Here is a 16353-nt window from a genome sequence, read left to right on the forward strand (position 1 = left end):
TGGCGGGTCCTATTAAAGACTTGTTCAACATATCTCTGGAGACAGGAGTGGTTCCTGGGAATTGGAGAGCGGATGTGGTCCCTATTCACAAAAGTGGTCACAGGGATGAAGCGGGAAATTACAGGCCGGTGAGCCTCACTTCGGTTGTTGGAAAAATAATGGAAGTGTTGCTGAAAGAAAGGATAGTGTACTTCCTTGAATCTAATGAGTTACAGGATCCAAGGCAACATGGCTTTACAAAAGGTAAATTGTGCCAAACGAACCTGACTGAATTTTTTGATTGGGTGACCAGAGAGCTGGATCGAGGACATATGCTAGATGTAATTTACTTAGATTTCAGCAAAGCCTTTGATACAGTTCCTCATAGGAGACTGTTGAACAAACTTGAAGGGCTGAAGTTAGGACCCAAAGTGGTGAACTGGGTTAGAAACTGGCTGTTGGACAGACGCCAGAGGGGGGTGGTTAATAGAAGTCGCTCAGAGGAAGGAAAGGTGAGTAGTGGAGTCCCTCAAGGTTCGGTGCTGGGGCTGATCCTGTTCAATATGTTTGTGAGTGACATTGCTGAAGGGTTAGAAGGAAAAGTTTGCCTTTTTGCAGATGATACCAAGATTTGTAACAGAGTAGACACCGAAGAAAGTGGAAAATATGAAAAAGTTAGAGGAATGGTCTAATGCCTGGCAACTAAAATTCAATGCAAAGAAATGCAGAGTAATGTATTTGGGGATTAATAATAGGAAGGAACCGTATATGCTGGGAGTGAGAAGCTGATATGCATGGACAGGGAGAGGGACCTTGGGGTGATAGTGGCCGAAGATCTAAATGTGAAAAAACAGTGTGACAAGGTGGTGGCTGCTGCCAGAAGGATGCTGGGCAGTATAAAGAGAGGCGTAGCCAGTAGAAGGAAGATGTTGATACCCCTGTACAGTGAGGCCCCACTTGGAGTATTATGTTCAGTTTTGGAGACCGTATCTGGCGAAGGACATAAGACGACTTGAAGTGGTCCAGAGAAGGGCAACAAAATGATAGGAGGCTTGTGCCAGAAGATGTATGAGGAAAGACTGGAAGCCCTGAATATGTATAACCTAGAGGAAAGGAGAGACAGGGGAGATATGATTCAGACGTTCAAATACTTGAAGGGTATTAACATAAAACAAAATATTTTCCAGAGAAAGGAAAATGGTAAAATCAGAGGACATAATTTGAGGTTGAGGGGTGATACATTCACAAGCAATGTTAGGAAATTCTACTTTACGGAGAGGGTGGTGGATGCCTGGAATGCGCTCCCGAGAGAGGTGGTGGAGAGGAAATCAGTGACGGAGTTCAAAGAAGCGTGGGATGAACACAGAAGATCTAGAATCAGAAAATAATATAAAATATTGAAGGCCTGTACTGGGCAGACTTGCACGGTCTCTGTCTGTATATAGCCATTTGGGGGAGGATGGGCTGGGGAGGGCTTCAATGGTTGGGAGGGTGTAGATGGGCTGGAGTAGGTTTTGACTGAGATTTCAGCAGTTGGAATCCAAGCACAGTACCAGGTAGAGCTTTGGATTCTTGCCCAGAAATAGCTAAGAAGAAAAAAATGTAAATTTAATCAGGTTGGACAGACTGGATGGACCATTCGGGTCTTTATCTGCCATCATCTACTATGTTACTATGCAGCTGTTATAGATTGAAAAGAGCTATATGCCTTTTTTTAATGAATCAGAGACATTACAAAAAAAACACAAAACTGTATGAAGGCCTGTCCATGGCATCCTACCTAGAATTCAAAGAGATCTCCTCTTCATACTCACTTAACCCCTGCTATCACAGAGGACAATAAAGAATAAAAATTAAAAGGTACTGGGGCAGAGAAACATTGTTCACCACAAAGCTTTCATAGGATTAGCAGAAAGGGAATGTCCCATGGTGGCATCTGTAATGAAGATGAAATTGTGTCATTCCTGATCATTTCCTTTCCTTTAGTTGAGACTCCTGGACACGTGGGTATTATCCCCTCCTTGCCAGCAGATGGAAGTAGAGAAAAAAATAACTAATCTCTTCCAGTGAACTCACCAGTATAAGGGCTGGTTCTCAGTGGAAAATTCCAGTATGTAACTGCCAAAGAAACTGAAGGTCCCTTAAATACACACCCACGTCCCACCAACCACTACAATGGCAATGATCATCAAGTGATCAGTCATCACCACATCTGTAGCACTCACTACCTTGTATTTACAAATTCAATTCTTTCTCTCTCCTCATATATTTCTTTTACTGCATAGAAAAGAGCAGAGCATCCTGAAAGCTTTGGACCTTCCTCTTCCAAGGACAGGTCTCAGGATGGTACAACCTGACTAAAGAAAAGGAATTATCAGGTAGGACATAATTTCAACTTCCTTGTAATTTGAAGCCGTACCATCCTGGATAAGCTCTTAAAAATTATAAATCAAGAACAATACATTTCTCAAATTATTTTCTAATAGATGAACTTCATTTCACTACAATATCATTTCCCTACCAACCTTCCTCGTAGAATCTAATTTCTGCACACCACAAGTCTGATTAAAATGCTGCAGCTTTATTATATCCAACAGAGCCTGGAAATTCTTTAGAATCACCCGAATAGTATCCAAGCCAGAATATATGAAGGCGAATCAAAAATTAAAGGCAATTGTTAAATTATGCAATAACCGGAAGAGAGCTAGCAAAATGCAACATATGTACTCGTACTTTGCCTGCTGGATAGTGCTTGGCCTTTAGTTGTGTGGCAGCCACAAGGTCAGAAACATGGACACTCCATTGCAAGATCGCACCATCGAAGAACAACGTGCAGTAATGCACTTTCTTTGGGCAGAGGGAGTGAAACCTGCGGAAATTCACCATCAGATATTGATTCAGTATGAACATAGCACCACGAATCAATGAAAGGTTTATGAGTGGGTAAAAAGGTTTAAAGCGGGAAGAACAGGTGTAAACAATGAAGGTCGTTCTGGTTGTCCATCCATATCGCGCACACAAGAGCACACTGACAGGTCGGATGCCTTGATTAGAGAAGACCGACAGATATCGGTATCTCAACTGGCTGCAAATCTGGATTATCAGCTATGGATTTGCATTTGTCATAATTGCATGACGACTTGGGATACAGGAAAGTCTGCGCACGATGAGTTCCCAAACAGCGTCCCACCCCTCTTGGGTCTGCCATCCAGGTACAAACTAAGCTCTGTGTTCACTCCCATTGGGGTACAAATAGAACATTTATTTTGCTTTTAGAGTGGCATGTATTTAAAACTGTGATATTTGAAGCACACGCATTATTATTATTTCCATCTTCATTCATTCATTTATATTTCTCTTTATATAAATAAAATCTTTATTACTTCTACGAGGACCGATTGAAAGGTAATAAGACTGCCTCTGTTTTTCTTTCCATGAAGTAGACATGGCAACACTGTGCTGGTTCTTGTGACGCTCATACAATTAATGTTTCTGAATCTGAAGTTGGACTGCCGCAGTCGTTAAAAATTTTTGATGGAGTAAAATCAATCCACTTGTACCCATTCTACACCCTCAGCCATCTCTTTTCCAAGCAGAAGAACCCTAACCTTTTCTCAAACGCGAGGAGTTCCATCTTCTTTATCATCTTGATCACTCTTCTTTGAGCCTTCCAGTTCTGCTGTATCTTTTTTGAGATAAGGTGGCCAGAACTGAACGCAATACTCAAGATGAGGTTGCAACATGAAGTGATAAAGGCATTATAACATTCTTAGTCTTGTTTACCATCCTTTTTCTAATAATTGCTAGCATCGTTTTGCTTTTTTGGCTGACGCAACAAATGAGAAGGTTTCAGTGTATTGTCTACGATGACACCCAAATCTTTTTCTTGGGCACCGACTCCCAGTAGTCAAATAAGGATGCAAAAGCTGGACACTACGGAAACAAGACAGAAAGAAGATTGACTCTTGAGTTTTGGTGCTGGAGAAGGATTTTATGCATGCCGTGGACTGCCAGAAGAACTAACAAATCGATTCTGAAAGAGATCAAATTGGCTATGTCACTCGAAGCCCAAATGATGAAGTCACGACTGTCTCATATTTTGGTCACACTGTGAGAAGAGAAAGAGTATTGGAGAAGGAGAATGGCATTATGTTTGGGAAGATCAACCCATTCTCTCCCACTCTCCCATTGTATGAGCTTGTCCTTAGAAAACAATTTACACCAAATCCTTTGCACAACATGCAATTCACAAAGAATTGTATTAAACATATAACATAAATGATAGAACATATAAAAACAAGAAACAGAAGTAATATACACCCCGATAAAGGCAGAAGCAGAAACATACAACATTTAAATAAACCTGTGCCAGGTATATTTTTATGTATCTGTAAACTGAAAATCCCCTAGCAATATCATTTCCCTTTTTATCATAATTTTGTAGGTCTTACATTAAATATCCATTTCTTCTGGAATTCGTTGCTGGAGAAATCAGTTCACTCAGTGGGATTTTAAAAGGTTTGGATAGTTTCCTAAAAGAGAAGTCCTTAGGCCATTATTGAGATAGCATGGGGGAATCCACTGCTTATTCCTAGAATAAGTAGCATAAAAGCACAGTTACTTACCGTAACAGGTGTTATCCAGGGACAGCAGGCATATATTCTCACATGTGGGTGACGTCATCTACGGAGCCCCAGCGCGGACAGCTTTTCAAGCAAACTTGATTGAAGTTTCAAGTTTGCACATTGCACCACGCATGTGCTAGCCTTCTTGCCCACTAGAGGGCGCATCCCCACCTCGTGGTCCTCAGTTCCATATCATAGCAAAGAAGCCATCCCCGGGGAGGTGGGCGGGTTGTGAGAATATATGCCTGCTGTCCCTGGATAACACCTGTTACGGTAAGTAACTGTGCTTTATCCCAGGACAAGCAGGCATGATATTCTCACATGTGGGTGACCTCCAAGCCAACCAAAAAAGGGCAGGTGGGAGGATGGCAAATTAAGAAAACAGGTTACGTAACACCGACTGGCCAAACCGGCCGTCGCTTCTGGACAAAGTGTCCAGACAGTAGTGGGAGGTGAACGTATGAACCGAAGACCAAGTGGCAGCTTTACAGATGTCCTCCATAGGCGTGGATCGGAGGAAAGCCACGGAAGCTGCCATCGCTCGGACTTTATGACCCGTAACTCGACCCGAAAGCGGGAGATCAGCCTGAGCTTAGCAAAAGGAAATACAAGCAGCTAACCAGTTTGACAAGGTGCGCTTTGAAACCGGGTGTCCCAACCGATTCGGATCAAAGGACAAAAACAATTGAGGAACCTTCCGATAAGACTTGGTGCGTTGAAGATAAAAAGCCAACGCCCTCTTACAGTCAAGCGTATGAAGCGCCACTTCACCAGGATGAGAATGGGGCTTCGGAAAAAACACCGGAAGGACAATAGACTGATTGAGGTGGAAATCAGACACAACTTTAGGTAAAAATTTTGGATGGGTGCGAAGAACCACTTTATCATGATGAAACACCGTGAAAGGAGGATCCGCCACCAAGGACTGCAGTTCACTAATCCGACGAGCAGACGTGAGCGCAATCAAAAAGACCACTTTCCAAGTGAAAAATTTTAGATGCGACTTGTCAATGGGCTCAAAGGGAGGCTTCATCAGCTGAGCCAAGACCACATTAAGATCCCACACCACCGGAGGAGGTTTCAGAGGAGGATGGACATTCACTAAACCCTTCATGAAACGAGTCACCAGAGGATGAAGAGAGAGAGAACGACCCTCAAGGTGCCGATGGAATGCAGCAATGGCACTGAGATGCACCCGAATAGAAGTCGTCTTCAGGCCAGACTCAGATAAATGCAATAGATAGTCCAGAACCGAAGACACAGGCACCGAACTCGGTTCCAGACGATTCAAAGAACACCAGGACGTAAACCTGGTCCACTTCTGGGCATAACAAAGCCGAGTCGAGACCTTGCGCGAGGCCTCCAAAATCTCCCTCACGGACCGAGACACTGGAATCGAAGTCAGGGGGAGAGAAACCAAGCAGTCAGATGTAAAGACTGAAGATTGGGATGTAACAGCGAACCCCGACTCTGAGACAGCAGAGAGGGAAACACCGGCAGAAATAGAGGTTCCCTGGTACTGAGTTGAAGAAGCAGGGAGAACCAGGGCTGCCTGGGCCAACGAGGCGCAATGAGGATCATGGAGGCTCCGGTCGATCTGAGATGAACCAGCGTTCTCAAAATCAGAGGAAACGGCGGAAACGCATAAAGGAACCTCCCCTCCCATTCGAGAAGGAAGGCATCCGCCTCGAGACGATCCGGAGAGTAAATCCGAGAGCAATAGAGGGGCAGTTTGCGAGTCTCCGGAGAGGCAAACAGATCCACCTGAGGAGTTCCCCAGCGGTCGAAGACCTCGCGAAGTACTCGGGAGTTCAGAGACCATTCGTGCGGCTGGAGAAGACGACTGAGTTTGTCTGCCAGCTGGTTCTGCTCTCCCTGAATATACACCGCCCGCAGGAATATGTTCTGGGAGATCGCCCATTCCCAAAGGCGAAGAGACTCCTGACACAGAGGCCAAGAGCCCGTACCCCCTTGTTTGTTGACATAGTACATCGCCACTTGGTTGTCGGTCCGCACGAGCACCACCTGGTCGCGCAGCAGGTGGACAAAAGCTCGTGCGGCCAGAAAAATGGCGCGAAGCTCCAGCACATTGATGTGACATCGGCGGTCCTCTGCCGACCACAGACCCTGCGTCCTCAGGCCGTCCAGATGGGCTCCCCACGCGTACTCGGAGGAGTCCGTGGTCAGGACCTTGCTGTGAGGTGGAACGAGAAACAGCAAACCCCCGGAGAGATTGGAAGAGCCGGTCCACCAACGGAGCGATCGACGTAAACAAGGAGTCACTGATATCCGGGAAGACACCGGATCGCGATCCTGCCGCCACTGCGACGCCAGAGTCCACTGCGCGAGCCGTAGGTGCAAGCGAGCGAAAGGCGTGACGTGAACCGTCGACGCCATGTGACCCAGCAAAATCATCATGCTCTGGGCCGACACCTCCGACTGCCCTTGACAGTGGCGGCTCCACCGAAGCAGAGCCTCCCGCCGAAGCGGGGGGAGAAAGGCGCGGAGGCGAACCGTGTCCAGCACGGCTCCAATGAATTGAAGAGACTGTGCCGGGTACAATTGAGACTTGGGAAAGTTCACTTCGAACCCCAGGTTCTGCAGAAGACTGATAGTCTGTTGGGTCGCTAAGATAACCCCCTCCCTGGACGAGGCCTTGATCAGCCAATCGTCCAGGTAGGGAAAGACCTGTAGACCCCGCGAGCGCAGGGCCGCCGCAACCACGACCATACACTTGGTGAACACCCGAGGGGACGACGCCAACCCGAAGGGAAGAACCCGATACTGCAGGTGCAAATCCCCGACTTGAAAACGCAAGAACCTGCGGCAAGCGGGATGCACCGGAACATGGGTGTACGCTTCCTTCAAGTCCAGGGAGCACATCCAATCCCCCTCCTCCAATAGTGGATAGAGAACCGGAAGCGACAACATACGGAACTTCTCCCGGACCAGGAACTTGTTGAGCTTCCGGAGGTCCAAAATGGGGCGCAAGTCCCCGGTCTTTTTTGGGACTAAAAAGTAACGGGAGTAAAACCCCTGGCCCATCTGTTCGCGAGGTACCACCTCGACCGCTCGGAGGCTCAACAGGGCCCTGGCTTCCTCCAGGAGAAGGGCCAACTGGCTCCGATTGGGAGGGCAAGCTCCAGGAGGCAAGTCCGGAGGCGGACTGGAGAAGTTGAGCGAATAGCCCTCTGAGATTGTCCGGAGCACCCATGCGTCTGACGTAATCGCAGACCAGGCCCCGGCAAAAGCCATCAGCCGACCCCCGATGGGAAGGGGGGTGGCACGATGTCGCGGCGGGGGCCCGCCCCCGACCGCCCACCCCGTCAAAAGGACGGCGCGGCCTTGGCCGCCCCCTGCGCAACGGGCTTAGAGGGGCCACCTCTATTCTGTTGGGGTGGACGCCGTGGCGGCGGTCTGGAAAAGGCCGGCGTAGACTTCTGAGGGTACCTTCTCGGGGGCTGCCGGAAGGGACGCTGGGTAGGGGCCTTAGGCTTCGGGCGCACCAGAGATGCCAGAGAGCGCTCCTGTTCGGAAAGCCTCTTGGTCGCCGCATCCAAAGATTCGTCGAACAATTCCGACCCAACGCACGGCAAGTTAGCCAGGCGTTCCTGCAAATGCGCCTCCATCTCGAGGGTACGGAGCCACGCCAACCGGCGCATGGCCACCGCACAGGCCGATACCCTCGAGGCAAGTTCAAACGCATCGTAAACTGCGTGGAACAAATATAGGCGCAGCTGGGCCAGATTAGAGCTGAAGGTGGCAAACCTGTCCCTATGCGACTCTGGTATCACCTCACGAAAAGAGGGGAGGTCCTTGACCATCGTACGTAGGAAGGACGAGTACGAAAAGGCGTAGTTCAGGACCCTCGTCGCCATGAGAGAGTTCGCATAGAGACGACGCCCGAATTTGTCTAAGGTCCGGCCCTCCCTACTCGGCGGGACCGCGGCAGAGACCCTGGAGGGCTGCGATTTCTTAACCGCCGATTCCACTAGAAGCGAATTGTGAGAAAGTTGGCCCTTCTCAAAACCCTTGATGGGGAGGGTGCGATACTTCGACTCCATTTTTGAGGGGACCACAGCGACCGTCAAGGGAGCCTCAAGGTTCCTCAGGAAGGTCTGGCAGAGGACCTTGTTAACCGGAAGGCGCGGGGATTCCCGAGGTGGGGCAGGAAGATCCTGCTCCTCCAAAAACTCCTTGGTGTAAGTGGACCCTTCAGACAAGTCTACACCCAAAGCCGCCGCCATATCCTGCACGAACCTCGTAAAAGAGGAAGGTTTAGCAGGAGGAGAGGGAGATCGAGACTTCCCGGCGGAGCCGAAGGGAGAGGCCTCGTGAGAATATCTGGGCTCCCTACCAGACCCCGACCCCAACGAGGCACAGTCCTGCAACCTCGACGGAGTCTGAGACCGGGTGCGTCTAAAGGAACCCCTCGGGGATCCCCCCGGGGTCCTAGGCACCGAAGCCCGACCCTTCGGTCCCGGCGAGGAGGCCCGGGAGCTCTCCCTGGCCGGAGACCGGAATAAGACAGGGTTATCCACCCGCAGGTCTCTCACCTGCAAGGCCTCGGCCCCGGCCGGTGACGAGCGACCGCGCCGCCGAGGCGAGGCCCGAGACCTCTTGGCCTTCCTCGGCCGGCGCCTCGCCCGAGACCTGCCCGAGGGCGACGACCCCCGTGAGGACTCCGAGGACGAAGACGAGATCCTCCGCACCCGGCGCACCTTGTCTTTCGGGCGCACACTACGCTCCGGCGGATCCCGCGAAGTCGGGTCCGAGGGTACTGCCGAGGTCGAGGCCGTGGGCGCCTCGGGAGCCGAAGCCCCGGTACCCGAGGCCGAGGTCGTCAACTGCGGGGGCACCGAGGCCGGAGCAGCCGAGGCCGAAGCCTGCTGCAGATGTTCAATGGCCCCGGTGAGCTCCGAGGCGATTAACGCCCGGAGCAAGTCTTGAAACACGGGGATTGACATTCCCTGTGGCAAGACCTGCCGCTGCTCCTCGGAGGGCGACCTCGGTCTCGAGTATTCCCTCGGGGCGGCGGACGCGGGCATCTTGGGCTTAACAGAGGAGGACCCTCCCGCCGAAGAGCCCGAGGATGGCTTCTTGGACGATCCAGGAGCTGAGGAGGGAAGTGGAGACTTACCCGAGGCCTTGGATGAGGCCGGCTGCTTCGATGGCAACGAGGCCCGAGGCGAAGCCGATGGTCCCGAAGCTGAGGTCGAGGCCGAGGCCGAGGTCAAGGCCGGGGCCAAAGCCGAGGCCGAACTCGAGGCCTTCCCGGGCGGGGACTCGACCGAGAAAAGTTCTGCCATGCGGGCTTTGCGGCGTTTGAGTGCCCGCTTCTGGAAGGTGGCACACTTCTCGCAGGATGCTGTAGGGTGTTGGGGCCCCAAGCACCTCAAACAGCACCTGTGTGGATCAGTGATCGATAGGAGCCGTTCACAGCGCCCGCACTTTTTAAAGCCCGTTACGGGCCGGGACATGGGCCCAAGGGAGGCCGGGAACAAGCGAGGTTCCTCGGCCACGGCTACCGGGAGCCCCCGGTAGCGATAAAAATCGAAATTTTTTTTTTTTTTTTTTTTGAAACGAAAGGAAAAAAAGAATAAAGAATAAAGAAGACAAAAAAACGCAGCGACCGCGCGAAATACCCTACACAGCCGCGGCGACAGAAGGCACAAGAGCACAATTTTTTCCACAGGGCTTCTGGCTCCGCGGATGAAATTGAACTGAGGACCACGAGGTGGGGATGCGCCCTCTAGTGGGCAAGAAGGCTAGCACATGCGTGGTGCAGTGTGCAAACTTGAAACTTCAATCAAGTTTGCTTGAAAAGCTGTCCGCGCTGGGGCTCCGTAGATGACGTCACCCACATGTGAGAATATCATGCCTGCTTGTCCTGGGATAATCTATTTTACTACTTAGGATCTAGCTAGGTACTTGGAACCTGGGTTGGCCACTGCTGGAAACAGGATACCCGATTTGATGGACTTTCGGTCTGTTCCAGTATGACAGTTCTTATCTATTACACCAATATGAATCATATTCCATTCTTTCTTTCCTGATTATCCCACAGAGCCACTTCCTTATCTTATAACTCTGCAGTTCTGTTATCTTTATTGTTTATAGATAACATCACTCCTCCTTATCCTATCTTTCCTAAATAGATTATAGCCCAGTTCAACTATACCCTAGTCATAGTTCTTGGTATACGACAATTTTGTGGAAACTTTGAACGATTAAAAATTTTTTTGACAGTATATCATTTAGGTTATTAGTACAATCCTCCATTTTATCTGTTCTGGATTATTACAATATAACACATTTGGGATCTCATAAAAAGCTTCAAAAAAGAATGAGACTTATCCAAAACATGGTGGTACGTCTGATTTTTGGCCTGAAAAAGTATAACCATGTTACTCCATCTTATCAACAGTTGCACTGGCTGCCTTTTGAGTCTAGAGTATTGTTTAAATTTGGTTGTATTTGTTTTAAGGTCTTATTTGGTATGGCGCTTACTTACCTGTCCTCATGCTTTGAACGTTATAAACCTAATAGGATCACTCGAGGGCATTATTTATTTGTTCATCCGACTATTAAATCTTGCCGATACAAGAGATTTTTTTTTATAAATTAACTCGGTTATACCATGATTTCTCAGGCTCATTCATATATGTCCTTTAGGAAGCTGCTAAAAACTGATTTGTTTGATAAATTTGTAAACTGATGCTTTAGAATCTTGATTGGTAAATAGTACATTGTTTTTAACATTTGTTTATTTTAGTTTGATTTTAATGCATTTTAGTCAATTGTACTTTACTTACTGATTTCTAGTCAATTGTATTTTACTTACTGATTGCATAATTTTTTTACTGTATGTGAACCGCCTAGAACAATGTGGTATGGCGGTATACAAAAATAAAAATTTCTTACATAATATTTTAACATTATAGAATGCTAATTTCCTAATGAAATGTTAAATTTGATGCTAATATGCGAGTTAATCAAGTGTGTATCTTTAAGTTTTATATGAGTTTAATTGATACACTTGTTGTAACATACAAAAATGAATAAAGAATTATAAAATAAAAAAAATAAAAATTATTATTATCTCTATGCCTACCATTAAATTCAAACTAAACTTTTCCACAATTTCCTTAACATCCAAAATGTTATTTTTCATACTATGGGCACTAGCTTACATAGTTTTCCGAAAGGTGAGTGATCCCACCTTTGAGCCTGATAAACCAATTTTGCTCATTAGGTCCAATGCTACAGCATTTTATCAATCTCTTATGGTAAACCACAATATATGACCCATAGGAGCAATAATTAAATGTTTAACCATTTGGCATCCTAAATCCAAAGAGAAGAATCTCAGAGGAAAGTGAAAAATTTCTTCACAGAAAAAGAGTGGCAGATATATGGAAAAAGAGTGGCAGAGTCCTGCAATTCAAGAAAGTGGGGGATAAACTTGGTGAATTCTTGAACAGGAAAAGGTAAGGCTGGGATCAATTAGGATCTATGGTATTGCAACAAGAAGGAAAATTGAGGAAACTGATGATGACTCAACCACAATACAGGCAGTCCCCGGGTTAAGAACGAGTTACGTTTTTAAAGCTGCTCTTAACTCAGATTTGTATGTAACTCAGAACTTGTAGATTTTCAGATTCTTGCTGCTTACCTCTGCTCCCAGCTGACAAAAGGGCCAACTGTCCCCAGTGTTCCCTCTAAGGTACAGCAAGCACAACCACACACTGTTCTTAATGTGGCCATGCATCATTCCTGAATTTGTTACAGAAGTGTAGGAGTCTATGCCACTGGAAATTCTGCTCAGTGAAATCAAATCAAGATGCAGAAGAGAGATGTCTAGGTATGTATATGTTTGGATAGATTATTTTGTGGATATGGGGAGGGATGGGAGGTGGGTGGGGGGGAATTAAAATATGTATAATAACGTTGTTTAAGAATGTCAAGTGAGTTATGTGAATCATTTGTAATAGTATTGTACACTTGTTGAAAGAAATAAAATGAATAAAGATTTAAAAAAAAAAAAAAAAAGATGCAAACTCATTCCTAAGTACGAGTTGTACTTAAGTCGAGTGTCTGTAACTCGGGGACTGCCTGTGCCACAGACTGAGCCACACCCCTTCCTGTGGAGGAATATTTCTTTGTTCCCTATTCACCTGCATACGGAGGAGACTAGAATGGAAAAGGTTCTCCGTTTCCTTCAGCTGGTTCAACTCTTCGTTCGTTGGAGGTTTGTACAGCTCAGCCCTGCTCAGCTTGACAGGTCTCATCATATCACCAGGCAGAGCCTCTTCTCTCTTTTCTCTGAGCTTTGCTTTCTTAGGGGCATTCTGGCTCTCTCCTTTATCCTTGTCTTTGCTCTCTTCTTCTTCATTGTGCTCTTCCAACTCCTATAGTTAGAAAAAAAACAAAGATATATCTATTTACTACTATTACTACTAATCATCATTTCTATAACGCTATTAAACATACGCAACACTGTACATCAACACACAGAAGAGACAGTCCCTGCTCAAAAGAGCTTACAATCTAGTCAAGACAGAAACTGGACAAGAAGGTGCATCAATACACTGAGCTCAGGTAGGGGAATTACAAAGGGAATGATAAGACAGATATTGGTGCTTAGAAGGTGGGTTGGAAGGCAGCTTCAATGAATTGGGCATCGAGTCTGGATTTGAATACTGCCAGACGGAGCCTGATGTATCGAGTCAGGCAATTTGTTCCAGGCATACGGTGCAGCAAGATAGAAGGGATGGAGTATGGAGTTGGCTGTAGAGAAGGGTAGAGATAAGAGAGACTTATCCAATGAGCGGAGTGTCGGGGAGTGGTATGGGGAGAGATACTGAGGAGCTGCGGAGCGAATACACTTGTAGGTAAGTAAATTAATGAAATGGATTCACTTACTGGAACTTCCAGTATGTTCAGAACCTGAGTCCAGCTAAAAAGTAATCCATGAGCATGCAAACAAAAGATGATGAGCAGAAGATAGCCTAAAAAACTATTTGTTAAAAGTTACATTATCCAAACAAAAATCATTGAATATTAATTATTTAAGATGAATTTTAAGTAAACCGTTATTTCAAACAGTGGAGTGAGACAGATAGGAGGGACTTACTGGCTGAGCGGAGCTAGCGGGGGGGGGGAGACTAAGGGGGAAATAAGTGAGGGGCAGCTGAGTGAGTGCATGTGTAGTTCTTCAGTTCTATACAAAGTACTAGTTTTGAGTTTTGTACATTACTGTGAAGAGGCTCCTTTCACTAGGACTCAGGATCTTACACCTCCCCCCACCCAGACCATACCTTCTTCCATTGCATTCTGGTATTTGTAGTGCCAAATCCAATGGAAACCGAAGGAATACAAAACGCTTTTAACTCCTAATCCCAAATCGCTTGTAAAGCAGCCATGCCCGAGAAACTCCCTAACCCTCTACCTGTCCTGCTTGTCTGTTTGATTAGATTGTAAGGGCCCCAATCCAATTTCAGGATTTCCCCAATGAATAGGCATGAGATCTATCTGCATGCAGTCTCCCATTGCATGCAAATGGCTCTCATGCCTATTCATTGGGGAAATCCTGAAAACCCGACTGAATTGCGGCCCTGGTTGCCCGCCCCTATTGTAAGCTCTACTCAGCAGGGACCGACTCTTGGAATGTTTCTGCAGCATTTCTCAACTCGGTCCTGGAGTCGCCAGTGAGGTTCCCAGGATATCCACACCGGGCATGCATGAAAGAAATTTGCACATCATGGGAGGCTGTGCATGCAAATCAAGCTTATGCATATTCATTACGGATATCCTGACAACCCGACTGACAAGGGGGGGACTCCAGGACCGAGTTGAAAACCCCTGTTTAATGTACAACGCTACCTACGTCCAGCAGCGCTATAGAAATGATAAACAGTACAGTAGTAGTTCGGAAATTGAGGAAATATATTGACAGATGCAACAGGTAATTTGAAAATTGATTTTGAAGGAATGATAAACATTTATTAGAAGTTAATATGGTAAATTGAAATGTAATGACTATTTTACTGTATTATATTATTATGTATTTATTGCATTTCTTCAATAAAATTGTATCAAGTAAAACAAAAAAAACAAACAAACCCCGTATAGTGAAAGAAGCAGCAACAAAACCGAGGCAGCCGAGACAGCCCCGAAGCCGCCACGTGCAGCCTCCTCAACGGCCGGAAAGCGCGAGCCAACCAACTATGGAAACCCCCCCACACAAACCTTCCGCTCCGTTCCCGCCGGCGCGCCGTCCTCACGCGCGCCCGCGAGCCGCTTCTTCCCAACGCCCGCCACCATAGCGCTTCCACGTGCGTTCTCAAGCCCAGCCTCAGCGTCCGTCCTCTTGTTTCCACCCCGATTGGACCAACGGTACCGAGACGGCGGCTCATTGGCGACCCGACAAATCTCCCGCCCTCCCAGCAGCCGGATACGGTTTCAATTGGTCCCCTGTCGTGGTGACGTTTTTAGGCTCGCGCAAAGGGTTTAGGAAAAAAACAACTATACAGTAATGCTCTGCGCCGGGGGACGGGCTTGGAAGGTCGGCGTTTGCGACCTTTGGAGGCGGTTTACGGCGTAGCGTGACTTCCGTTGCAGCAGGGTCAGGTCTCTTAGGCTAGAGATTCGGGGGTCGTCTCTTGAAGGCCCTGATAGTAATGAGTCGCGTTCCCATGCCAGGGTATGTGCAGTATGATGTTACTCTCAAGTTTACTGCTCACGTTCGCAGAAGTACCGCGCCAAACAGTTTCTCTTTGGAGTTTATAAGGTGCAACGGGGAATGACACGGGGACAAATTTGTCCTCGCCCCTGCCCCATTCCTACAAGCTCTGCCTTCACCGCACAAGCCTTAGACACTTATGATTTTAAAACGTTTGTGGCTTGTGCAGATGAGGACGGAGCTTAGGCATTGGTGGAATGAGGCATTATGACATCACAATCTGAGCTCTAGAAAGTTGCTACTTTTGATTTTAAAGTGTTCAAGGCTTGAGCAAATGAGAGCAGAGCTTAGGCATTGGTGGAATGAGGCATTATGACATCACAATCTGAGCTCTAGAATGTTGCTACTTAGGATTTTAAAACGTTTGAGGCTTGTGCAGAAGAGGATGGAGCTTGCAAGGATGGAAAAATGAGTTCCCGCGGGGGGTAACCTGAGGGGTAATACCAGCTGTGCGTTTAAGTCCTCTTTGAATAGTCATTCCAGTAACCACACAGACCATTTAGTTGCATAGGAGTCATATGGAATGGGCCCCAAATGCTCTCGGAGAAATCTATGGTAAAACTTTAACAGAATCTGAGTTTGAGCAGAAAGGCACAACGCTTCCGAAAGGACCTCCTGGCTGAGGTTGGTAAGACGGCCCGCGGATCGGACCACACATAAGATGCCATCTGAGAATACACCAACCAATCAGAAGGATGCCAATGATATTCAGTTTGCATTACTGCAAAGGACGGCAGGGAGCCCTGAGAGTTGACCACCTGGAATAGATATTGCAAGTTTGTAGTTCTCCACACTGACAAAGGAAATTGTGAAGTCCCCGGGGGGAAGTCCTTGTTGTCCCAAAAAGGCAAATATGCCGTTGCAGAGGGCAATATATGCAATTGTTTACATAATCTCCTCCAAACCTGGCGAAGAGGTTTAAAGAGGATATCTCCCACTGGGGTGGGGCAACACAGAAGACGTAGGGTATGTAGAAGGTAACTAAAATGATACGGGGCACAAAGA

The 16353-nt window shown here is 47.2% G+C and overlaps 1 protein-coding gene across 1 annotated transcript in view; it reads right to left on the bottom strand.

Moving 5' to 3' along the window:
* The window catches only part of NOL6 (nucleolar protein 6), a 105193-nt gene extending 90161 nt beyond the window's left edge, over positions 1-15032 (bottom strand). The window contains exons 1-2 of the mRNA XM_033958186.1: positions 14856-15032; positions 12782-13015 (exon numbers count right to left, since the gene is read on the bottom strand). Of these exons, the coding sequence (XP_033814077.1) occupies positions 12782-13015; positions 14856-14930 (309 nt within the window). The 5' untranslated portion in view covers positions 14931-15032. The remainder of the gene's footprint in view (positions 1-12781; positions 13016-14855) is intronic.
* Between the last annotated feature and the right edge of the window lie 1321 nt (positions 15033-16353).

Source organism: Geotrypetes seraphini, chromosome 1 (genome assembly GCF_902459505.1).
Source record: "Geotrypetes seraphini chromosome 1, aGeoSer1.1, whole genome shotgun sequence".
NCBI classification, from domain to species: Eukaryota; Metazoa; Chordata; class Amphibia; order Gymnophiona; family Dermophiidae; genus Geotrypetes; species Geotrypetes seraphini.